This window comes from Ylistrum balloti, unplaced genomic scaffold (assembly GCF_031769215.1).
Source record: "Ylistrum balloti isolate Yb309-2 unplaced genomic scaffold, AGI_CSIRO_Ybal_v1 Utg370924, whole genome shotgun sequence".
Lineage (NCBI taxonomy): Eukaryota > Metazoa > Mollusca > Bivalvia > Pectinida > Pectinidae > Ylistrum > Ylistrum balloti.
In genome coordinates this window covers 187,629-214,851 of record NW_026782523.1, presented here as the reverse complement: position 1 = coordinate 214,851, position 27,223 = coordinate 187,629, and the positions used below count along the sequence as shown (strand labels likewise).

Genomic DNA, 27,223 nt, shown 5'->3' with positions numbered 1-27,223 from the left:
TTCTCTGTAACAATAAGAAACTTTGCCATGTCTGCCACAGCAGCTTCCCTCAGGTTTAGGGTGCAGATATACATTCTCTGTAACAATAAGAAACTTTGCCATGTCTGCCACAGCTACCTCCAAGTTTGGAATCTAGGTAACAATTTGAATTCAATAGCTAAAGCCAGCAAACAAAAATCTCCATGAGGGGAAAAAACTGTTGCACATTCTATATATACATGCAGTCCCTGCATTATGTACCAGTCCCTGTTGTTGTCTCAACATCAAATAAATTAGAAAAGAAGGGAAACAACTTTGATGCTGAATGACTGAGACAAAAGACATAAATCTGGTAATTAAGGTCAGTTTGAGGAGTAATTACAAATTAAGAAGTATGATAACTATTACTTTTTAACTCCTAGGAACCAAGATCATAAGATGATAAAGAGGCACAACTTTGAAGCACAAATGCAAGTGGGCATTGGTCAAACACTGATGGACAATGTCCAGAATTTAATGTCCGACAAGATCAACATTCCCATAAATCCTGTAAGAAACTTGCAAAACCTTTTAAGATTATGTCGACGATTATGGAGTTCAATGTTTATAGGATGTTTTAAGTATAAGTAATATTAATAAGAATTGGCAAAAACAAAACAAAAAGTTTGAAAAAAAATATTAATTAAATTGAGCTGGTAATATCTGCTTGCCAATAGTGATACAAAAGCTGTGTCCATGATTTAAAATTAAGTCATATTTCTTCATTTCTTGGAAGATGTTCAATAGCAAGTTATAATTCATTCATTGATGGGTATATATATTTTTCTTGATTTCAGCTTTTGATCCAACCACCTCAGCCAAATACCTATGAAAACTCTTTGCCTACTTTACTAATGACAGATTTGGTAAGTAAGAGTAATATAATTCCCCCTCCCCAAGAAAGGACTTCTATGTATGTTTACAACTTGTTTGAAAGGATATATTGTCAATGTAGCCTTGATCTACTGTAAAATACTGACAGTTAAATTGGGAAATCAAATGACAAGTCATGGCAATTTAATACAGTAACTATTCGTAATTAAACAACAACACCATACAATGATATTTATTTAGTATTCAAATCTTCAATACACAGAGATTAAACTGCACACAAAAAAGTACACACTGTTTCTTCAGATAATCAGTATTACTGGAAAGGAACACATTTTTGTATGTATGAAAATTTTCAAAGATTTTTGATGATGAAGTCACATAGAGTTTGTCCTTCAAAGTCTCGTGTCTTAAGTAAAATGATGTTTATATTTTCTTTTGCTAGAAGAAGAGCAAAGACTCTTTCCTGCAATTAGCCACAGACACTTTGAAACAGGTTTTCCCTTGGCATTGCTCCAGTTTTTTTCAAGAAACAATCTCTGCCTTTGATGCTGTGATAAATGCCAAATTCTCAAGCATCCTTGCCACGATAGAAGTTTTTAAGGATGTAAAAGTATTCCCAGCTGAGGTGGTGAAACAGATTGATCCAAATGGTGGAACCATAGGCATGGACAAGGCTTTGGAAGTCCTTCACACAAAGGTAACATAAGATTCAATATGAAAATAGTTCTATGATGTTTCTCATGATTTTGAGTCACACAAAATAAAGCATTCTGGGACATTCCTTTATGCATGTTCTTAAAATTTTTATAAACTAACTTAAACTAGTCTATCATTTTTAAATTACTTATCTCTCTTTTTTGGGGGACAGAATGTTGGTGTCCATTTAAGATAATTAAAAAACCCTTTGAAATTAACTGTAAGTCATCACATTAAGGAATTTTATTCTTAATATTTGATGATATCAGCATTTCTGACCATTTCTTTTCACATGTTTTTGTCAGTTATCCTATTTAAACATGATGAGTTCCCCATCTGGAACCAGGATGGGGAGATAGGGAATAGAATTGCATTGTCATTTTGTTTATCCGTCTTTCCGTACTTGTCACTGGAACTTCATACTTGGGATATGGGATGAATACCTTGGGGAGGCAGAGTGTCATGTATCACAATGGTAACTTTGCCATACACTTTAACCTCTGACCTCCATAAAAAGGTCGTCCACGCTTTATCTCGTACACTACCTGTCACTGGAACTTTTTACTTTGGATATGGATTCATCTTGGTAAAGAAGTATGTTATGAATTAATGGTAGGTCACTCTGACCCACATGTTGACCTTTGATTCTCAACAAAGTAAAAGTGGACAGTGCTCACTATCATATACTACTTGTCAGTGCAATTCACTCTGACCTACATTTTGACCCATGACATAACTGGTATATTGTACATCACAGAAAAAGTTAAAAGTTGGTCTGGGATCAATCTGCTTCACTACTAAACACTAGAACTTCTTATTTGGGACATTGGATCACTTGCAGTGCATTCTTGGCATATAAGTCTACATTTGCTCGGGAACTGCAATCTGCCAAAATTGTCTCTTTTTTTTTTTAACATACTGATTTTATTTCAGTTTGATTCATTAAGTTGAGAACTAAAGGCTGGTATCTATGTGTATTTAACAGAGTTGTGGGTTATAAAACAATTGGGATTGATAAGAGTCTGGATTTATGTAAAGCTTAAAAAAGCACGATACAATATGTGCATGACGTGATGCTGCTGCCTTTTTATTAGAGGTATATAGCCCTTTCCATGTCAGTCCCTCACTTTGGAAATTGTTTCATTTTGACCCCATCGTATCATAACATCAAATTCTACACTGATGATCTGATTCTGGTTTATATACATGTATTTCTGTTAAAATATTGTTGATGGGACTTGTTACTATTAAGGATAGAAATGTATGTACATGATTTGTATTGCTTCAGGTATTGATTTCACAAAGTGATGTCTTTGAAAATTGGTGCGTATCCATTGTGCTGCAATCACGAGAGTTTCACACTACTTTTTTTGTTTTATATTCGTATTTATAACTGTTTATTTAAATAAAAGATATCGTTAGTATATAAAAATATGAAATATTATTTGTTACCTATTCATCACTCTCATGTCGTGAGACACGTATCCAGTTAAAATCCAATGAAAATAACTGGAGATAAGTCTAATATTTCATTTGGTCCCATCGACTTTGACTTATCTGTGACTTTATTGTATAAAGAGTACACTAATGCTCTCTAGAAATTTGCTAGTTACAAATGTATAGGAGGCCTGTGTTTTTCTTTGAGATCAGTACTGACTAGAGATTTAATTTTTTTTAGGGAAATTGTCTGTACTATCCCCATGTCAATAAAAAACCATTGATCAATGACATTGCCAACCTGACATGTATTACCAATCTGGGACCTAAAGCTCCCCGCCTAACAGACATCCCCTGGATAGGGCAAAATGTACCCTGCTGGAGGAAAGATGATTTCTACAAGTCTCGATTTACTACTGCTAAAGAGGTAGGTACTGATAACACACCTGTGACTTTCACTTCTCTGTATACATCTAGGACTTACATCTGTCAATACACCTACGACTTAACACCTGTCAATACACCTACAACTTAACACCTGTCAATATACCTATGACTTAACACCTGTCAATACACCTACAACTTAACACCTGTCAATACACCTACCACTTAACACCTGTCAATATACCTACCACTTAACACCTGTCAATACACTTATGACTTAACACCTGTCAATATATCTATGACATACAACTGTCAATATACCTACCACTTAACACCAGTCAATATACCTACCACTTACAACTGTCAATATACGAATGACTTAACACATGGCCTATACACTCAAGTTATCTACCTGTAATACAGGTAACACACTGACCTATACACTCACATTATCTACCTGTAATGCATGTAACACACTGACCTATACACTCACATTATCTACCTGTAATACAGGTAACACACTGACCTATACACTCACATTATCTACCTGTAATGCATGTAACACACTGACCTATACACTCACATTATCTACCTGTAATGCATGTAACACACTGACCTATACACTCACATTATCTACCTGTAATGCATGTAACACACTGACCTATACACTCACATTATCTACCTGTAATACAGGTAACACACTGACCTATACACTCACATTATCTACCTGTAATGCATGTAACACACTGACCTATACACTCACATTATCTACCTGTAATGCATGTAACACACTGACCTATACACTCACATTATCTACCTGTAATACAGGTAACACACTGACCTATACACTCACATTATCTACCTGTAATGCATGTAACACACTGACCTATACACTCACATTATCTACCTGTAATGCATGTAACACACTGACCTATACACTCACATTATCTATCTGTAATACAGGTAACACACTGACCTATACACTCACATTATCTACCTGTAATGCATGTAACACACTGACCTATACACTCACATTATCTACCTGTAATGCATGTAACACACTGACCTATACACTCACATTATCTACCTGTAATACAGGTAACACACTGACCTATGCACTTAAGTTATCTACCTGTTATACAGGTAACACACTGACCTATACAGGTAACACACTGACCTATACACTCAAGTTATCCACCTGTAATACAGGTAACACACTGACCTATACACTCAAGTTATCTACCTGTAATACAGGTAACACACTGACCTATACACTCAAGTTATCTACCTGTAATACAGGTAACACACTGACCTATACACTGATCTATACACTCAAGTTATCCACTTGTAATACAGGTAACACATGACCTATACACTCAAATTATCCACCTGTAATACAGGTAACACACTGACCTATGCACTTAAGTTATCTACCTGTTATACAGGTAACACACTGACCTATACACTCAAGTTATCCACCTGTAATACAGGTAACACACTGACCTATACACTCAAGTTATCCACCTGTAATACAGGTAACACACTGACCTATACACTCAAGTTATCTGCCTGTAATACAGGTAACACACTGACCTATACACTGATCTATACACTCAAGTTATCCACTTGTAATACAGGTAACACATGACCTATACACTCAAATTATCCACCTGTAATACAGGTAACACACTGACCTATACAGGTAACACACTGACCTAACACACTGATCTATACACTCAAGTTATCCACTTGTAATACAGGTAACACATGACCTATACACTCAAATTATCCACCTGTAATACAGGTAACACACTGATCTATACACTCAAGTTATCCACCTGTAATACAGGTAACACACTGACCTATACACTCAAGTTATCTACCTGTAATACAGGTAACACACTGACCTATACACTGATCTATACACTCAAGTTATCTACCTGTAATACAGGTAACACACTGAACTATGCACTCAAGTTATCTACCTGTAATACAGGTAACACATGACCTATACACTCAAATTATCCACCTGCAATACAGGTAACACACTGACCTATACAGGTAACACACTGACCTATACACTCAAGTTATATACCTGTAATTCAGGTAACATACTGATCTATACACTCAAGTTATCTACCTGTAATACAGGTAACACACTGACCTATACACTCAAGTTATCTACCTGTAATACAGGTAACACACTGAACTATGCACTCAAGTTATCTACCTGTAATACAGGTAACACACTGACCTATACACTCAAGTTATCTACCTGTAATACAGGTAACACACTGACCTATACACTCAAGTTATCTACCTGTAATACAGGTAACACACTGAACTATGCACTCAAGTTATCTACCTGTAATACAGGTAACACATGACCTATACACTCAAATTATCCACCTGCAATACAGGTAACACACTGACCTATACAGGTAACACACTGACCTATACACTCAAGTTATATACCTGTAATTCAGGTAACATACTGATCTATACACTCAAGTTATCTACCTGTAATACAGGTAACACACTGACCTATACACTCAAGTTATCCACCTGTAATACAGGTAACACACTGAACTATGCACTCAAGTTATCTACCTGTAATACAGGTAACACACTGACCTATACACTGATCTATACACTCAAGTTATCTACCTGTAATACAGGTAACACATGACCTATACACTCAAGTTATCTACCTGCAATACAGGTAACACACTGACCTATACAGGTAACACACTGACCTATACACTCAAGTTATATACCTGTAATTCAGGTAACATACTGATCTATACACTCAAGTTATCTACCTGTAATACAGGTAACACACTGACCTATACACTCAAGTTATCCACCTGTAATACAGGTAACACACTGAACTATGCACTCAAGTTATCTACCTGTAATACAGGTAACACACTGACCTATACACTCAAGTTATCTACCTGTTATACAGGTAACACACTGACCTATACACTCAAGTTATCTACCTGTAATACAGGTAACACACTGACCTATACACTGATCTATACACTCAAGTTATCCACCTGTAATACAGGTAACACACTGAACTATGCACTCAAGTTATCCACCTGTAATACAGGTAACACACTGACCTATACAGGTAACACACTGACCTAACACACTGATCTATACACTCAAGTTATCCACTTGTAATACAGGTAACACATGACCTATACACGCAAATTATCCACCTGTAATACAGGTAACACTCTGACCTATACACTCAAGTTATCCACCTGCAATACAGGTAACACACTGACCTATACAGGTAACACACTGACCTATACACTCAAGTTATCTACCTGTAATACAGGTAACACACTGACCTATGCACTTAAGTTATCTACCTGTTATACAGGTAACACACTGACCTATACAGGTAACACACTGACCTATACACTCAAGTTATCTACCTGAAATACAGGTAACACACTGATCTATACACCCAAGTTATCTACCTGTAATACAGGTAACACACTGACCTATGCACTCAAGTTATCTACCTGTTATAAAGGTAACACACTGATATAGATTCCAAAAGTATTGGTTATATATGTATTACATGATTTTTACCTGAGGATTTTCTTTAACCCTTTTGCAGACCCAGAGAAATACATTTATAGATGTTCTACTTGACATGGGAATGATGTTCCAATTTGCATGGCCATTGAAAGATCCCAATCAAGGAGATCCTCTTACTTATGTGATGACACAAGACCTTCCTGATATCCCAGCTGTATCCCTGGTAAGTAATTGTACCCTAAAACCTCAGCTGTATCCCTGGTAAGTAATTGTACCCTAAAACCTCAGCTGTATCCCTGGTAAGTAATTGTACCCTAAAACCTCAGCTGTATCCCTGGTAAGTAATTGTACCCTAAAACCTCAGCTGTATCCCTGGTAAGTAATTGTACCCTAAAACCTCAGCTGTATCCCTGGTAAGTAATTGTACCCTAAAACCTCAGCTGTATCCCTGGTAAGTAATTGTACCCTAAACCCTCAGCTGTATCCCTGGTAAGTAATTGTACCCTAAAACCTCAGCTGTATCCCTGGTAAGTAATTGTATCCTAAAACCTCAGCTGTATCCCTGGTAAGTAATTGTACCCTAAAACCTCAGCTGTATCCCTGGTAAGTAATTGTACCCTAAAACCTCAGCTGTATCCCTGGTAAGTAATTGTATCCTTACACTCTAGATATAGAACAATACCAGGTATCTTGTCATATTTCCTGCTTATATAGGTATTATGGATTAATCAGAAATGTTGTTTGTTAAATGTTGCCAGAAGCATATGATTGTATATATACAAAGTTTCATTAAATAGTTCAATCTTTACTTCTTTTCTCAGGACGAGATATGGAGTCCAGGGTTACCTGAAGGAGAACACCAGAGAGATGCTTACTTCACCTTCCCCAGTCTACCTCAATTATTCTTACCCTGCTTTCTCAGGTAATCATTTCCTTAATATAGGTGAAAAATAGCCATTACTAGTAAACAATAACCAATTCTTGTAAGCCATGTCAAATGCAGATAAATAATACCCAATTTCAGGTAAAAAATAGTAATAAAATTCAACAATACCTGACACAGGTAAGCACTACCCGGTACCTGTAAACAATACCAATTACAGGTAAATAATATCAACACAGGTAAACAATTCCTAACAAAGGTAAGCAATGCCTAATACAGGTTAACAATATCCATACTGGTAAACAATACCAATCACAGGTAAACAATACCTGACACAGGTAAGCACTACCCGGTACCTGTAAACAATACCAATTACAGGTAAATAATATCAACACAGGTAAACAATACCTGACACAGGTAAGCACTACCCGGTACCTGTAAACAATACCAATTACAGGTAAATAATATCAACACAGGTAAACAATTCCTAACAAAGGTAAGCAATGCCTAATACAGGTAAACAATATCCATACTGGTAAACAATACCAATCACAGGTAAACAATACCTGACACAGGTAAGCACTACCCGGTACCTGTAAACAATACCAATTACAGGTAAATAATATCAATACAGGTAAACAATACCTGACACAGGTAAACGATACTGCATACAGGTAAACAATACCCATTATAAGTAAACCATACCTGACACAGGTAAGCAATACCTAATACAGGTAAACAATACTTAACATACATGTAGGTAGACAATACCCATTACAGGTAAACAATACCTTATACAAGTAAAGAGTACCTAACACCTTATACAGGTAAAAATGAAATAAATGAAATATATTTATGTATTTTAGGTTACTTAGTTATGATAGCTTTGCTATATCTCTCTGAATAAATTTTGATTACAAAACTCATCTTTTTCATAAACTTTGGTTTTGGTTAGCCATTTTTGTCCATACAAATCATTAAGTTGTTATAAGTTAATGTACTTTCCTGTTTTATTTACAGAAAATTGCAGGAGGCTTCGGAGATAGTGTTACTATGGAAGTCAGGCCTCATCCTTCGTCAGGGCCCAGTCATGGTCTTGGTGGAACTCCTTACGAATGAGATTAATCAAGGTGAGAGTACAGGTGAATTCTTCATTAATCTGATCTAAGTTAGTGTCCAAGTGGAACTCTTTACTGAAGAGATCAACCAAGTTTAAAATATAGGTTGATTTGTGGGATATTATTTAAATTAGTATTGACTGAAATAACAAGAGTTTCGGAACATAATTCATAAATGTGAAAAGTTTTTTTTGTGCTAAAATGACATGTAAGTCAAGAGATTGATTAATACTTGCAATATTCATATTCACAGATTTGCCTACTATTGTAATCAGCGCTCGTGTTGTTACAAGCGTCATGGTAGATGTTCTCACCATCACCTTTAATAATATCACAGCAGTATTAACAGGGATGTTAATTTCAAAGAATATATATGCAACGGTAAGAATTTCAATATATTTTTATATTCGATAACCTCTACTCTGATGGTGACCATTTTTCTGAAAATCACCTCTACTTTGATGGTGACCTTTTCCTCTGATGAACACTTCTACTCTGATGGTGACCTTTTCTCTGACGAACACCTCTACTCTGATGGTGACCTTTTCTCTGATGAACACCTCTACTTTGATGGTGACCTTTTCTCTGACGATTACCTCTACTCTGATGGTGACCTTTTCTCTGATGATCACCTCTACTCTGATGGTGACCATTTCTCTGACTATCACCTCTACTCTGATGTTGACCTTTTCTCTGATGAACACCTCTACTCTGATGGTGACCTTTTCTCTGATGATCACTTCTACTCTGATGGTGACCTTTTCTCTGATGATCACCTCTACTCTGATGGTGACCTTTTCTCTGATGATCACCTCTATTCTGATGGTGACCTTTTCTCTGACGATCACCTCTACTCTGATGGTGACCTTTTCTCTGACGATCACCTCTACTCTGATGGTGACCTTTTCTCTGATGAACACCTCTACTCTGATGGTGACCTTTTCTCTGATGATCACCTCTACTCTGATGGTGACCTTTTCTCTGATGATCACCTCTACTCTGATGGTGACCTTTTCTCTGACTATCACCTCTACTCTGATGGTGACCTTTTCTCTGATGATCACCTCTACTCTGATGGTGACCATTTCTCTGACTATCACCTCTACTCTGATGGTGACCTTTTCTCTGATGAACACCTCTACTCTGATGGTGACCTTTTCTCTGATGATCACTTCTACTCTGATGGTGACCTTTTCTCTGATGATCACCTCTACTCTGATGGTGACCTTTTCTCTGATGATCACCTCTACTCTGATGGTGACCTTTTCTCTGACGATCACCTCTACTCTGATGGTGACCTTTTCTCTGACGATCACCTCTACTCTGATGGTGACCTTTTCTCTGATGAACACCTCTACTCTGATGGTGACCTTTTCTCTGATGATCACCTCTACTCTGATGGTGACCTTTTCTCTGATGATCACCTCTACTCTGATGGTGACCTTTTCTCTGACTATCACCTCTACTCTGATGGTGACCTTTTCTCTGATGATCACCTCTACTCTGATGGTGACCTTTTCTCTGATGAACACCTCTACTCTGATGGTGACCTTTTCTCTGATGATCACCTCTACTCTGATGGTGACCTTTTCTCTGATGAACACCTCTACTCTGATGGTGACCTTTTCTCTGATGAACACCTCTACTCTAATGGTAGCTTTTACTCTAATAGTGAGCTTTTGTTGGAGACACTTGTCAACTATTTTTCTTTTTGGATGATTTTTGGAAGAAATTGATTTGTCAGATTCTTTCAAAGTAAGATGTAGAGGTTGTGCGTGCTACATCAGTGTTGTTTAGACTGTTGGTGAGGGTCCAGGGTTATAAAATGGGCAAAAATTGGACGCATTCATTTTGTTGCACCATCATTCATGTCTTGATGTACAATATAAGATGTTTATATCTTAATGTTTTAGTCATGATAAGTATACAATGCACTCCACTTTATATACACATTATTGGGATTTCTCTGATGTATATATAAAATCTTGGGAAAGTAGAAACTAACCATTTCTGGAAAATGATTAATTTGTCAATTTTTAATAAATGGTAGGTCTGGGCCCCAATGGTTGGGATGGATGGGGCCCAATAGGGAAAGTACAGACTACTCTTTCAAATCCCACTTTTCCTTTTGGAATGAAAAGATAGGGGAAATGGAGCAAATTGTTGAAAAGCCATCTTTTCCTGTAGAAATATCAGAATTCTGTTCCAGTTTGGTCTGAAGCAGGCTTTGGTAGGGAAATAGGGCAAATTTTAAATTCTTTTTCTTTTGTAGAAATGCTTTGATGTTGTCCCATTTTGGTCCTAAAATGCTTGACTGAATTGAAAACCAGTATACAGTGTATATACAGTGGGCCTTGCCCCTGGAGGAGGAGGCGATGGTGTCTACAGAGCAATAAGAGAATTTTAGAAAAGCTTTTCTTCTGTGCTGAATTTTATCCCAATTTGTCCTGAAGCTGAGGGAATCAATTTGTATAAAGATGGGCCGTAGCCCACTGTGGTGTTAGTGGCAGGGAAATTGAATAAATTCTTTAAAATCCTTTTCCTTCTGTAGAAATATAAGGATTCTGTCCTAATTTGGTCTGAAGCATAATGCGGTAAAGAGATTTAATTTTCTATAAATGGTGGGTTCTCTCTGGCATGGAAACAAAGAGTGGAAAAAGAGAAATTCCGTAAAATCCTTCTTTTGTGGGAATACCATAATTCTGTCCTGATTTGATCTGAAGCATACCTAGTTGGAAGGAACCTAATTTCGCATCACCCCGGAGTCTGATAAATGAGAGATGTAGTCCGTTATATGGGAAACGTAAGTTCTTAAAAATTCTTCTTCTATACAAGGATATTGTCCAAGATTGGTCTGAAGCAGTGAATAGTGAATCTAACTTCTGTTTTATCACAAGGCAAGGATCCAACAGGCAAATTATCTCAGAAATTCTTTGTTATATTTGAAATTCTTCGTTAAATGACTAGCTGAATAAGCCAGGTGATTGATGCTGGCCCCTTGAGCCTCTTGTTCAAATTTGGGCTACAAAAGGATACTGATGAAAAGGATCCCTCCAAAAAATATTTCAACTGTAAAAAAATCTCTCACTTTATAAAATTTTCAGAAAAAACACCTAATTGCACAAAAAATGACATTTGAGTATTGTTACCTGGGAGTAACTTTACATACACTATTGATGGACTTTAAGAACATTATCAAAGGCAAAATGCAATAATCAACATTGAAATCTGTTTTACTGAAACTTTGAAAATTTCAACCTACACATATTTGGAAGACAATATAGATGGCATATCGGTATATGTAGCTATATTTAGAGAAATCAGCAAAAAAAGGCAGGTTTGGTGGCTAAGTGTGATTCCAAAACATTTTGAATTATATGTTATCACTAAACTGAGAACTAAGGAAGGTCACTTTTCTACTTAAAATGATTGTATTTTTTGTGCAGAAAACCTTGTGCTGTCAGCAGTGTAATCCGACCAGGGACCGCAGGGTTGCTCTTGGTGCTTCTCAAAACTGCTGCCATATGTCTGAGTTCAGTTTACAACATTTATCAGAAAAATCAAGAGAATTTGACTGCAAGAAAACAAGGAATGGTCATTTCACCTCAAAGGAAGAGTTTGCCAGTTTAAACTCAGGTAAAATCATATGAGTATCAGGATTAAAAAAAACAATGATTTTTACGGTGAAACATGGTTGGGTAGTGCTATGGTAAAACAATCACATTATCTGAGGTATGGCGTCACCTGTAGGTTCTTGGTAGTTACTCTGGTTAAATCCTTTCACAAGACCACTTGACCCATTTTCATGGTCACAGGGTCAAATTTCAAATGACATTTTCTCAGTATCAAAAAGGCTAAGGTACTGATATTTACCAAATTTGGTTAAATGAATGACCTTTACCTACTTTCTAGGTCATATGGGTTAAATGTATTTTAAGCTTCATTTTAACTAGGATATATACTTGGTATCTTTGTAAGCTGCAGAACAGGTGTGCAATTCAGACCCATAGGGCATCTTGTAATAGGACATTATATATCAAACCATCCTACTACAGTACCTTAGTATCCTCACATCAAATATCATTATAAGCCTTAGACCACAAATATTTCAGCATTGCTGGATCGACAGTCTCTGGTACCGAATCACACAGACATGACAAAATTAGTACAGAAGGACTACAGAATGGCTAAAACAGCTTCTGTCACCACTGAGCGAAACAGACAACTGTGTAACACAACACTACGTTGCCACCTCTGTAACAACTGTGCAAAAAATGGCATCAACTGCTATTACAACAGGGACCCTGGCATTACCAACAGGTAACTATTATAAAGTATTAAATGATGACACTTCTACTAGGTGATCCTTGACATGTTCAGAGATATCACTATACAGTGTAGGTGATCCTAGACATGTTCAGAGATATCACTATACAGTGTAGGTGATCCTTGACATGTTCAGAGATATCACTATACAGTGTAGGTGATCCTAGACATGTTCAGAGATATCACTATACAGTGTAGGTGATCCTAGACATGTTCAGAGATATCACTGCACAGTGTGGGTGATCCTAGACATGTTCAGAGATATCACTATACAGTGTAGGTGATCCTAGACATGTTCAGAGATATCACTATACAGTGTAGGTGATCCTTGACATGTTCAGAGATATCACTATACAGTGTAGGTGATCCTAGACATGTTCAGAGATATCACTATACAGTGTAGGTGATCCTAGACATGTTCAGAGATATCACTATACAGTGTAGGTGATCCTAGACATGTTCAGAGATATCACTACATATACAGTGTAGGTGACCCTAGACATGTTCAGAGATATCACTATACAGTGTAGGTGATCCTAGACATGTTCAAAGATATCACTATACAGTGTAGGTGATCCTAGACATGTTCAGAGATATCACTATACAGTGTAGGTGATCCTAGACATGTTCAGAGATATCACTATACAGTGTAGGTGATCCTAGACATGTTCAGAGATATCACTATACAGTGTAGGTGATCCTAGACATGTTCAGAGATATCACTATACAGTGTAGGTGATCCTAGACATGTTCAGAGATATCACTACATATACAGTGTAGGTGACCCTAGACATGTTCAGAGATATCACTATACAGTGTAGGCGATCCTAGACATGTTCAGAGATATCACTATACAGTGTAGGTGATCCTAGACATGTTCAGAGATATCACTACATATACAGTGTAGGTGACCCTAGACATGTTCAGAGATATCACTATACAGTGTAGGTGATCCTAGACATGTTCAGAGATATCACTATACAGTGTAGGTGATCCTAGACATGTTCAGAGATATCACTATACAGTGTAGGTGATCCTAGACATGTTCAGAGATATCACTATACAGTGTAGGTGATCCTAGACATGTTCAGAGATATCACTATACAGTGTAGGTGATCCTTGACATGTTCAGAGATATCACTATACAGTGTAGGTGATCCTAGACATGACATGTTCAGAGATATCACTATACAGTGTAGGTGACCCTAGACATGTTCAGAGATATCACTATACAGTGTAGGTGATCCTAGACATGTTCAGAGATATCACTATACAGTGTAGGTGATCCTAGACATGTTCAGAGATATCACTATACAGTGTAGGTGATCCTAGACATGTTCAGAGATATCACTATACAGTGTAGGTGATCCTAGACATGTTCAGAGATATCACTATATAGTGTAGGTGATCCTAGACATGTTCAGAGATATCACTATACAGTGTAGGTGATCCTAGACATGTTCAGAGATATCACTACATATACAGTGTAGGTGACCCTAGACATGTTCAGAGATATCACTATACAGTGTAGGTGATCCTAGACATGTTCAGAGATATCACTATACAGTGTAGGTGATCCTAGACATGTTCAGAGATATCACTATACAGTGTAGGTGATCCTAGACATGTTCAGAGATATCACTATACAGTGTAGGTGATCCTAGACATGTTCAGAGATATCACTACATATACAGTGTAGGTGACCCTAGACATGTTCAGAGATATCACTATACAGTGTAGGTGATCCTAGACATGTTCAGAGATATCACTACACAGTGTGGGTGATCCTTGACATGTTCAGAGATATCACTATACAGTGTAGGTGATCCTTGACATGTTCAGAGATATCACTATACAGTGTAGGTGATCCTAGACATGTTCAGAGATATCACTATACAGTGTAGGTGATCCTAGACATGTTCAGAGATATCACTATACATTGTAGGTGATCCTAGACATGTTCAGAGATATCACTATACAGTGTAGGTGATCCTAGACATGTTCAGAGATATCACTATACAGTGTAGGTGATCCTAGACATGTTCAGAGATATCACTATACAGTCTGGGTGATCCTTGACATGTTCAGAGATATCACTATACAGTGTAGGTGACCCTTGACCTCTGTACATTTCTGTGTTATAGGCATTGTCGCTGTAGTTTCAAGGAAGATGTGTGTTCCTTCTGTGGAGTGTGTGCTCACTGTATCAAGGTTCTTACTGTAAGTATAAGCTGTCATTTTGACTCACCTGTCCTAAAGGCAGAAATAGAGGGGAAATAGAAACGAAGATATGAGGAGATTTTGTCCCAATAGGTATGAAGCATGTTTGGTAAATGGTGGATCTCATCTCTAAGGGGCTAAATCCTTCTTCTGTAGGAATGTCAGGGTTCTGTCTAGATTTTGTCTGAAGTATCCTTTGGTGAAAGGAATTTGATTTTGTATAAATAGTGGGTCTTGGATCTGTGGAGAAATATCAGGAATTTGTCCAAATTTGAAATTTGGCCACATGGGAGGGGAGTGGTGAGGCCCAATAGGGAAAATAAAGCAAATCCTTTAAAATTCTTCCTTCATAGGGATGTTTGGATTCAGTTCAAATTTAGTCTGAAACATACTTGAGTGAAGGAAATCAAACTGTTTAATCAAATAGTCTTAGCTCCCCGGGAAGGGGGTGGACTGTCCATTAGGGAAAATAGAGAAAATTCTTTAAAATCCTTCTTCTCCTATAGGAATATCAGAATTTTGTGCAAATTTGGTCTGGAGCAATTTGTTGGTAAATTGATCTCAATTGTTATTAATGATGGGTCTCAAGAAATTTACTTTAACAAATCAATAATTCATAGACATTCTGGGTGATGGAGAAAGATTACACATAATAGCTTGGTATTACATGTTTATAATGATATTCTTTTGTGGACATTAATGTACATTTAGCCATGTTGTTTTCGACAATATTTTTACATATTTTTTATTACATAGTAGCAATATACCTACAGAAGCATTTTCTTGTTTGAACTTGTAATTAATTTTCCTTATACATTTATTATTACAATTATTCCTAAGTTAATTGGTCCAGTCTTATGATGTTGTTTGTTTTTAGTAAGTATGTATAACTGAGTTGGCACTTAATTAATATTATGTTGTAATTTATTTTGATCTTGTTCTTTTTGTTACCTAGGTAGCGCATTCTGTGATACAGCCATGCTTTAAAGCAAAACAATTTAATGAGTCTCCAGACATTCAGAAATCAACCTGTATCCTAGAATTTCCAAAGGAACCTGTCCTGACTTACAAGTTTCCCTATGCCCTCTCTTTGTCCTACTGTGGCGTAGTCAATATTCTGATGCTGTCTGACGTAGCTGAGTTGACATTTACCTTCACCAAGTAAGTACCATAACTCATTTAAATGGATTGAAAGATTCTGACAACTGAGATGCAATGCCTTACACTAATCAGTTTGTCCGTCAGTCTGTCTGTTTTTGCTTTCTGCACTTGTGTTTGTAGTCAGATTTTAACCAAATTTGGTATGTAGCATAATTATCATTAAATCATGAATGGGTGTGATAACTAGTGAAATCTGTCAATAATTTCAAGAGTTATGGGACTTTGGATGAAAGAATTTGACAATTTCATTACCCTCTGCACAATAACTTGCATATATGTAGCCCACTGTTCTCCTAATTTCGTATGTTGATTTATATCAATTAGACCTCACATTCTTTTGATAACCAAGGTCATCTGTCAGTATTTTCAAGAGTCGTAAACATTTTCAACTTCTTCTCAAGTTCTATATGTCTCATTGAGCTGAAACTTACCTGAAATGATTGTGACATGATCCTGACCAAAGTATGTTAATTTCGGGTTGGTCCGAAATCCATCATGGCCGCCATCTTGAAAACACATTTTCGACTTCTTCTCAAGTTCAAAATTTGAAATCTTGTATTTGATGTCAGATGACCGTTAAGGCCCATGGGCCTCTTGTTATTACTTTACGCTCGCTGCGTATTTGATGTTAGATCTTCGCCAAATTTTGTTATCATCATGTCTCATAAGTGCTGCTGATTTTGATGTAAATAAGTAAATCAAATACGACAACTAAGCTTCTGATTGGCTTAGACATTTTCTCCTTCTTCCCAAGAATGGCTGGTGGCATGGCCTTCTAACTTGGTACAAATGACCATCATGATGTCCTGCATGTGTTGTATTGTTTTTCACCTGGATTTGAATAACCAAAATAGCCACTGCCTTCTGATTGACTGAGACCTTTTTTAACATCTTCTCAACAGCGCCTTTCTCCATTGACTCCTAATTTGATATGATTATCATGAAGTCCTGCACAAGTTATTTTTTTTTCATGCAGATCGGAAAATCCAAATTTCCATTGCGGTTTCTGATTGACAGAAACATGTTTTAGTTTTTCTCTAGAAAGGATGGTGTAATGGATTTCTAACTTGGTTCAATATTATCTTTATAAGGTCAGGCCCATAAAGTGCTGCTGAATTTTGTGATTCACAAGTGTATGATACTTTCTGTGCAATAGTTTTCAGGCATGGCCCTTTCTCGACATTGGTTTAGTTTTATTAATTAATGAAATGATTTTTGACACTATTCAATCAAACATGACATATGATATTCTGGTTAAAATGTAAACAATTGTACTGGCACAATATCAGCCTTCAGAATGGAACCCTTATATCTGACTATTTCATTTTCTCTTTCAATAAGAATTGCAACCAAATCAGGACACAAATGGAAAGTATCAGAATGTAACACTGGGGACCAATTGGAAATCAGGGTTATACCTAAAAAGGTTTGTACTGACTTAGTGTGAAATGGCAACATTATGAAATAATACCCTGAACGTTGGGTAAAACAGTATTTTTATGTTACTGGTGATGCACTATAACATGGATGTTCTTATGTTACAATCAGTTTGAAGAAATAATGAATGAGGTTTTATGATTACTACATTGCCACTTTCATCAAACAAATAGCCAGTGATAAGCATATTTGTACTTGTGTATACTGTGTACCTGATGGAAATGAAATCACTTTTCAACTGTAATTTAATCTTATATACATTAAGGTAGAAATTCATGTGATGAAATGGTAATAACATCAGGGGACTTTTAATAAATGGTTCTAATCAGGACAGGTTAAGGAGATGGGATTATTGAGAACAGGATAAGGAGATGGGATTATTGAGAACAGGATAAGGAGATGGGGCTATTGAAAATAGGATAAGGAGGTGGGGTTATTGAGAACAGGATAAGGAGATGGGGCTATTGAGAACAGTATAAGGTGATGGGGCTATTGAGAACAGTATAAGGTGATGGGGCTATTGAGAAAGGAGATGGGGCTATTGAGAACAGGATAAGGAGATGGGGCTATTGAGAACAGGATAAGGAGATGGGGCTATTGAGAACAGTATAAGGTGATGGGGCTATTGAGAACAGTATAAGGTGATGGGGCTATTGAGAAAGGAGATGGGGCTATTGAGAACAGGATAAGGAGATGGGGCTATTGAGAACAGGATAAGGAGATGGGGCTATTGAAAATAGGATAAGGAGGTGGGGCTATTGAGAACAGGATAAGGAGATGGGGCTATTGAGAACAGTATAAGGTGATGGGGCTATTGAGAAAGGAGATGGGGCTATTGAGAACAGGAGAATTGAGAACAGGGTGATGGGGCTATTGAAAAGGAATGGGGCTAGGATAAGGTGATGGGGCTATTGAAAATAGGATAAGGAGATGGGGCTATTGAAAATAGGATAAGGAGGTGGGGCTATTGAGAACAGGATAAGGAGATGGGGCTATTGAAAATAGGATAAGGAGGTGGGGCTACTGAGAAAGGAGATGGGGCTATTGAGAACAGGATAAGGAGATGGGGCTATTGAAAATAGGATAAGGAGATGGGGCTATTGAGAACAGGATAAGGAGATGGGGCTATTGAGAACAGGATAAGGAGATGGGGCTATTGAAAATAGGATAAGGAGATGGGGCTATTGAGAACAGTATAAGGAGATGGGGCTATTGAAACAGGATAGGATAATTGGAAAGGAGATGGGGCTATTGAGAACAGGATAAGGTGATGGGGCTATTGAAAATAGGATAAGGAGGATAAGGTGATGGGGCTATTGAAAATAGGATAAGGAGGTGGGGCTATTGAGAACAGGATATTGAAAATAGGATAAGGAGGTGGGGCTATTGAGAATGGGGCTATTGGATAAGGAGATGGGGCTATTGAGAACAGGATAAGGTGATGGGGCTATTGAAAATAGGATAAGGAGGTGGGGCTATTGAGAACAGGAGATGGGGCTATAAGGATAAGAGGTGGGGCTATTGAGAAAGGAGATGGGGCTATTGAGAACAGGATAAAGAGAGGATAAGGAGGAGATGGGGCTATTGAAAATAGGATAAGGAGATGGGGCTATTGAGAACAGGATAAGGAGATGGGGCTATTGAGAACAGGATAAGGAGATGGGGCTATTGAGAAAGGAGATGGGGCTATTGAGAACAGGATAAGGAGGTGGGGTTATTGAGAAAGGAGATGGGGCTATTGAGAACAGGATAAGGAGATGGGGCTATTGAGAACAGGATAAGGAGATGGGGCTATTGAAAATAGGATAAGGAGATGGGGCTATTGAGAACAGGATAAGGAGATGGGGCTATTGAGAACAGGATAAGGAGATGGGGCTATTGAGAACAGGATAAGGAGATGGGGCTATTGAGAACAGGATAAGGAGATGGGGCTATTGAAAATAGGATAAGGAGATGGGGCTATTGAGAACAGTATAAGGTGATGGGGCTATTGAGAACAGGATAAGGAGATCGGGCTATTGAGAAAGGAGATGGGGCTATTGAGAACAGGATAAGGTGATGGGGCTATTGAAAATAGGATAAGGAGGTGGGGCTATTGAGAACAGGATAAGGTGATGGGGCTATTGAAAATAGGATAAGGAGGTGGGGCTATTGAGAACAGGATAAGGAGATGGGGCTATTGAAAATAGGATAAGGAGGTGGGGCTATTGAGAAAGGAGATGGGGCTATTGAGAACAGGATAAGGAGATGGGGCTATTGAGAACAGGATAAGGTGATGGGGCTATTGAAAATAGGATAAGGAGATGGGGCTATTGAAAATAGGATAAGGAGGTGGGGCTATTGAGAAAGGAGATGGGGCTATTGAGAACAGGATAAGGAGATGGGGCTATTGAGAACAGGATAAGGTGATGGGGCTATTGAGAAAGGAGATGGGGCTATTGAGAACAGGATAAGGAGATGGGGCTATTGAGATCAGGATAAGGAGATGGGGCTATTGAGAACAGGATAAGGAGATGGGGCTATTGAGATCAGGATAAGGAGATGGGGCTATTGAGAACAGGATAAGGAGATGGGGCTATTGAGATCAGGATAAGGAGATGGGGCTATTGAGAACAGGATAAAGAGGTTGGGCTATTGAGAAAGGAGATGGGGCTATTGAGCACAGGATAAGGAGATGGGGCTTTTGAGAACAGGATAAGGAGATGGGGCTATTGAGAAAGGAGATGGGGCTATTGAGAACAGGATAAGGAGATGGGGCTATTGAGAAAGGAGATGGGGCTATTGAGAACAGGATAATGAGGTTGGGCTATTGAGAACAGGATAAGGAGGTTGGGCTGCTCAGGACAGGATAAAGAAATTGAAGTGCTGTGCACATGATCAGGAGGTTGGGCTACATGGGACAGGCACTGTAGGTGGGGTCTATAGGGGATAGGAGGACAACACTATCTATTGGGATGGAGATAAATATGAAGCTGATTTAATTTTCTTTGTTTTAACAGATAAGTGGCTCTTTTAGCACAGTGCTTCTTTTGAAAAAGAATGGTATTCAGCTCAATTGTACATCTACTGATTCACAACGACAGCTCGAGTTAAGTCTTCAGGGAAATGCTAGAGATGACAAATTGAAGATGATGGTTACTGCCCCACATTGGATGGTAAGAGATATAATATTGAGGATATGATATATAAATACTAAACATCAGGGACTTTTTACATTACCTGTGGAACTCTTTATTGTAGTAATTTCTTTTCCAAACGTCTGTCACTGTTTGTTGTTGTTCATCAATCCTTTCTTCCCATACTCAGAAACTGGATGTACCAAGGACATTGACCAAAACATATCCAAAGGTGTTTAGTCTCATCTTTTTGCCTCTTATTTAAAAATTTGTTTTTTTCAATATGCCACCAGTTTCTACTTTTAACTGACTTTCTTTCAGCACAATTATCTGTTTCTTTTGTTTTGATATCTGAATGTTGTATTCATCCAGTGAAAGGTTGTCAACAAAAGCTGTTTGGAAACATTCAAAACCAGTAAACAGAAGAAGCAAATATGAAATAAAAATGTTAAATGCAATAAATGAATTAAAAAAACCCTTTCCCACTAAACCTTTAAAAATAAATCCCAGTATGTGTATCACATGACTATTTAATCCAGATCCTTCTTATGTTTGTAGCCTATGGGCAAAATCAATGAATCCGAGAAGAGCTTGGATTTAGTTCCGTGTTGTAATCCTGCCTTTCCTACAAGTAAGTTTGATGTTTGTTGTCCTACAAAGTAGATTCCACATCTTTGTCCAATGTGTAATCTACAGATCTCTAATGAACACTAAAATGCTACAAGGCTATTGTTTGCCTCATACTACCGTAGCAGTTATGTCCCTTTTCTGTTGTGATTCCATACCACTTGAATCAATGGGATCCCACTTAAAATGCATTTGTTAAATTATGTTTGATTGGAAATTCTGTATGCAACATGTACAATTATGATGTACCTGAAATATGTTATTTAATGACAATTATGATATGTCATGTATTTGATATAAATAATTTTCACAGCATCTATTTGTGAAATGATAATTCCTATAAGTCCTCAACCTTACTTTGCCGGCTATATGTTACATCCATCAAGACCTCTTCCTGCTGTAACATGGTTGGTAATTGAAATAGCGGTCATGTTTATTATTAGCGGTCAGCAATGAACGGGATACTGATTGTCGAACATAATATCTGAGGCATTCACTCTCCAAATGTGTCAGATACATGTACCGTATACATATCTAGGGCTGTCATAATTCCTGAAACACGTGTAACAGAGGTCATTTTTAATTCCAATGACCCCGCTAGGAATCGAACCCAGGACCCCTGGTTTACTAGTCTGATGCTCAACCAATTGAGCTAAAGAGAAGTTGTCTGTAGCCGAGTGGGATTTTGTGGCTAGTATTTTACCAGGGTTACATACTCCCTCTCTAGGATATAACTTGTCCTCATGTGTTCAGGGGTCACAGCGGTACTTGTGAAAGTAACGCTGGTGGTCCTCAAGTTTCCAGGGGTCACAGCAGTACTTGTGAAAGTTAGCTGGTGGTCCTCAAGTTTTCAGGGTCACAGCGGTACTTGTGAAAGTTAGCTTGTGGTCCTCAAGTTTTCAGGGGTCACAGCGGTACTTGTGAAAGTAACGCTGGTGGTCCTCAAGTTTTCAGGGGTCACAGCGGTACTTGTGAAAGTTAGCTTGTGGTCCTCAAGTTTCCAGGGGTCACAGCAGTACTTGTGAAAGTTAGCTTGTGGTCCTCAAGTTTTCAGGGGTCACAGCAGTACTTGTGAAAGTAACGCTGGTGGTCCTCAAGTTTTCAGGGGTCACAGCGGTACTTGTGAAAGTTAGCTTGTGGTCCTCAAGTTTCCAGGGGTCACAGCAGTACTTGTGAAAGTTAGCTTGTGGTCCTCAAGTTTCCAGGGGTCACAGCGGTACTTGTGAAAGTAACTCTGGTGGTCCTCAAGTTTTCAGGGGTCACAGCGGTGCTTGTTAAAGTAACGCTGGTGGGCAATGACTAAGTACTATTCCTGGGTCCCTACATGGGCGCCAATGTAACAGAGGTAATTATTTATTCCAATGCCTCTGCAAGGAATCAAACCCAGGACACCTGGCGTACTAGTCTGACCCTCAACTGATTGAGCTATGGAAAAGTTCTCTCTAGCCAAGTGGGATTTTGCAGCTGGTAATTTACCAGGGTTACACACATAAGAAATAATGTATCATGGGTGAAAACCACTGATGTGTGAACTTTTATTATCCAATTATAAGTGATTATCAACAAAAGGCAGTGGTACTGTTCAAATGGTTATATCATGTGACCTATGTATTAAGGAAATTTTGACATGCTGACAAGTTATGATAGTTCTTAGATACATATATATATATATGTTGTCTATAAGATGCTGCTATGGTTAATTAGAACAAAGTGCCACTGAAGTATCAAGCATAGAATTTCTTACAAGACCAAAACATGTTCCAATTTTTAGCCAATCATCATTGGATGTTAAACTCTTCAAATTGACATATGTCCATTGTCAGTTGACTGATCTTGAGAAGATCAATGCATGTTCCACTTTTGGTAAAAACTACCATTTTTACATAACAACTTTAAAGTTTTTAAAGTGTCACTTGTAGCACTTGAACAGGAATTTCTGTCGTACTACTATGTACCATAATCGTTGTCCTATTGTTTTGTTTGAATTGCATTTCAATAGTGTAACTGCAGCACAACTGTAGCACTTTCAGGATAGAACAGCAAAAATGTACAGGTCTGTACTTGATAAACTTTTGGAATATTGTGTTTATTTTCTAGATATATCTTCAGTCACAAACTTATGATTATGTGGTGTGAATGATGTACGAGCATGCATGCTACTCTCCATGGGCCCTTAATCTAAAGGTGACAATGCTATTTGTCACATTGGCGCCTAACGTAGGGACCCAGGAATAGTACTTAGCCATGTCCCACCAGCATCGCTGTAACCCCTGTAAACTCAAGGACAAGTTATTTCCTGGAGGGGGAGTAGGTAACCCTGGTGAAATACTAGCCGCAATATACCACTCTGCTAGGGAGAACTTCTCTTAAGCTCGATTGGTTGAGCTTCAGACTAGTACGCCAGGTGTCCCGGGTTCGATTCCTAGCAGAGGCATTGGAATAAATAATGACCTCTGTTACAATATTTCAATTCTGAGATTCATAACAATAATCTTTATCAATTTAGAGGAGGGGAAGAAGTACAGCTAAAAGTGGTCCAAATGTCTGTTTCTTGCCCCCTTATGTTCCATTATGAATCATTTTTATATCTTGAGAACCTCTCAACCGATTTGGTTCATATTTACTGCATAGAACCATAACATCATCATCTACTCTTATTCTATTGAGGTGATCAGAGGTCAAGGTTACAAGGTGAAAGGTTACATTTACTTCTGCAAATTCATCGAACACTATGTCTTAGCTGCCAGACTGGATATAGGTATTTCATGTCCTACTGACATTATAAAATAAATTTTTGTGGAATTTACACATTTACTTCATTGTTCCTGAATCTGGTGATACCTTAATATTGATGATAAGAGATGTGTAATTTTTACAGAATCTGAGAGACAGATGACAATGATGTATGCTTCAGTGGAAGAACAGCTACACACGATGACAAAAAAGTCCACAGGTGAGTTTTGATTCTGTAATCACATTGATCCCTAATATTCCCTGTAACAGAAGTCTATCTTTTTCAATGCCTCTGCTACATTTCAAACCTGGAACCTCTGACCTATTAGCCTTTAATGCTGATGAAACTGAAGAGAAATTCTTTCCAGCTAATGGGTATATTGCAGCTAGTTTTTTTACCAGGGTTTCATTCCCTATGACTAAGTATGTAGAGATCTGTCTGATAGCTCAGTTTTTAAAAATTAGCAGGGGCTTTTAATGACACTAATACAAATATTTTCCATATTTAATTTTCAAAATTACCTTCAGGTGAAAATAGTGGTTACATGGGATGTGAATCTACATATAATGCCCAATGAATAGATCTTATTATCTATGGTTAAATTTATTATTTGCTATTTAATTCCAAACTGTGTTCCTTCAACTTGTATCCTCTTTGACATTTCCCATCATTAAGTATCTGAATGAAAATACCTATGTTTGAACCAGTGTAAAATCTATTAGTTATAATGCATACCTTCATAGATGTATCTTTGTTGTCGCCTCCTTAGGTCACTGGTCAAATGCCTATGTAGTGCAGTCAACAGGGCATGACTGTAGGGGTAGGTTCCTGAAGTTACCAAAATAGATACCAGGGCAAGGCTGCAGGGGCAGGTTCCTCAAGTTACTAAAATAGATACTTCCATTACATGATGTATTTTGATAGAATTTAAATAAACCAATCACAATCTTCCATATCTATCTCCTTCATATAGCTATGGTTTCAGGAATCATATTCATTTAAAGATACCCACGTATTCAAAAGATGTTTTTTTTTTCTACAGCTGTAGTTGGAGTTTTATTACCAATGAATTTGACTGTCGACAAAATTCTGTATCCTACCATGGGACTAGTGAAGGACCAGAAAGATCATCTTTACCATCCGATCTGTACTGGAGACAGTTCAGGTATCACACAGAGAACTATTTATACTGTTTGATCTGTTCACTAAACCATAGGCACCAATTAGAGAGCTAGTTCTTCTGTACAGTAAAGTGGAGTGGTTAATCAAAGAACCTGTTCAGTGTAGGTACCACTTCGAGAACCTGTTAGTGTCTGTCTTCTGTACTGTAAAGTGGAGTTGTTAATCTGAGAACCTGTTCAGTGTAGGTACCACTTCGAGAACCTGTTAGTGTCTGTCTGCTGTACAGTAAAGTGGAGTTGTTAATCTGAGAACCTGTTCAGTGTAGGTACCACTCCGAGAACCTGTTAGTGTCTGTTTTCTGTACAGTAAAGTGGAGTTGTTAATCTGAGAACCTGTTCAGTGTAGGTACCACTCCGAGAACCTGTTAGTGTCTGTCTTCTGTACAGTAAAGTGGAGTTGTTAATCTGAGAACCTGTTCAGTGTAGGTACCACTCCGAGAACCTGTTAGTGTCTGTCTTCTGTTCAGTAAATGATGTCAAGCCAAATATATATAATATCAAGGATGTCAGATGATAAAATTGGCAAGGGGATCAAAACTTGTAATAACAATAAAATACACTAAATGGTTGTAAATATTTCAAATATTGAAGCCCTTTAAATCCTTTTCTAGTGAAAAGTATTGAAGCAAACAGATGGCCAGCAGTCAACCTTATTCATCTAGTGAATAATGAGGGCATTCCAGTAACAGAGTATGAAAAACTGAAGATGCCTGAGTACCTCATCTGGGGTACACTTGTCATCTTATGCCACTACAAAAAGGTAGGCTGTGTCTTCACACACAATGATGATGTAATACACAACCTCATCTGGGGTACACTTGTCATCTTATCTCACTGCAAAAAGGTAGGCTGTGTCTTCACACACAATGATGATGTAATACACAACCTCATCTGGGGTACCCTTGTCATCTTATGCCACAAAAAAAATAGGTTGTTTGTATGTAAACAAACATTGATGATGTAATACACAACCTCATCTGGGGTACACTTGTCATCTTAACTGACTGTGAAAAAGTACTGTAAAATTATATCATTTTTTGTTGATCAATGTTCCTGATTTTTCAAAGCGAATTACAACTTTATGGACACATGTCTTTGTAGATAAATATAGTTCATTAAATATGTTTGTGCTAATTTCACAGTCATATGACTGTCAGTTCGAGTGTGGTGTTTCTTGGTAAAAGGAGTGTTTTCGGGATTTCTTGGTATAGGAATAGAGGTCAAAGTAAACAAACCATGTATCCTATTGTTGCTTTTTGTTTTAACATAGAAACCAAGGAATTGAAGTCATATTTCTTTACATTACAGCTGGATTTGCCTCCCTTTGATAAGCTCTTTCCACAGCTGGCCCCTGCTCATGTAAACAATCTACAGAGCAGCCTTGTAGGTACCATTTTTTTCAAAATGAGTTTGTTTCAGGAGACTCCTAGGACATAACAGTTTCAGGAGACTCCTAGGACATAACAGTTTCAGGAGACTCCTAGGACATAACA

General features: G+C 37.7%; 1 protein-coding gene across 1 annotated transcript in view; it reads left to right on the top strand.

Moving 5' to 3' along the window:
- Positions 1-27,223, top strand: part of LOC132559485 (uncharacterized) — a 70,611-nt gene that overhangs the window by 9,145 nt on the left and 34,243 nt on the right. Inside the window, exons 11-29 of the mRNA XM_060224112.1 lie at positions 402-528; positions 837-884; positions 1,295-1,549; positions 3,227-3,412; positions 7,007-7,150; positions 7,749-7,849; positions 8,831-8,940; positions 9,182-9,309; positions 12,375-12,564; positions 13,041-13,248; positions 15,399-15,474; positions 16,430-16,635; positions 17,977-18,061; positions 21,072-21,227; positions 21,747-21,819; positions 24,694-24,768; positions 25,592-25,708; positions 26,342-26,490; positions 27,039-27,113. Of these exons, the coding sequence (XP_060080095.1) occupies positions 402-528; positions 837-884; positions 1,295-1,549; positions 3,227-3,412; positions 7,007-7,150; positions 7,749-7,849; positions 8,831-8,940; positions 9,182-9,309; positions 12,375-12,564; positions 13,041-13,248; positions 15,399-15,474; positions 16,430-16,635; positions 17,977-18,061; positions 21,072-21,227; positions 21,747-21,819; positions 24,694-24,768; positions 25,592-25,708; positions 26,342-26,490; positions 27,039-27,113 (2,509 nt within the window). The remainder of the gene's footprint in view (positions 1-401; positions 529-836; positions 885-1,294; positions 1,550-3,226; positions 3,413-7,006; positions 7,151-7,748; positions 7,850-8,830; positions 8,941-9,181; positions 9,310-12,374; positions 12,565-13,040; positions 13,249-15,398; positions 15,475-16,429; positions 16,636-17,976; positions 18,062-21,071; positions 21,228-21,746; positions 21,820-24,693; positions 24,769-25,591; positions 25,709-26,341; positions 26,491-27,038; positions 27,114-27,223) is intronic.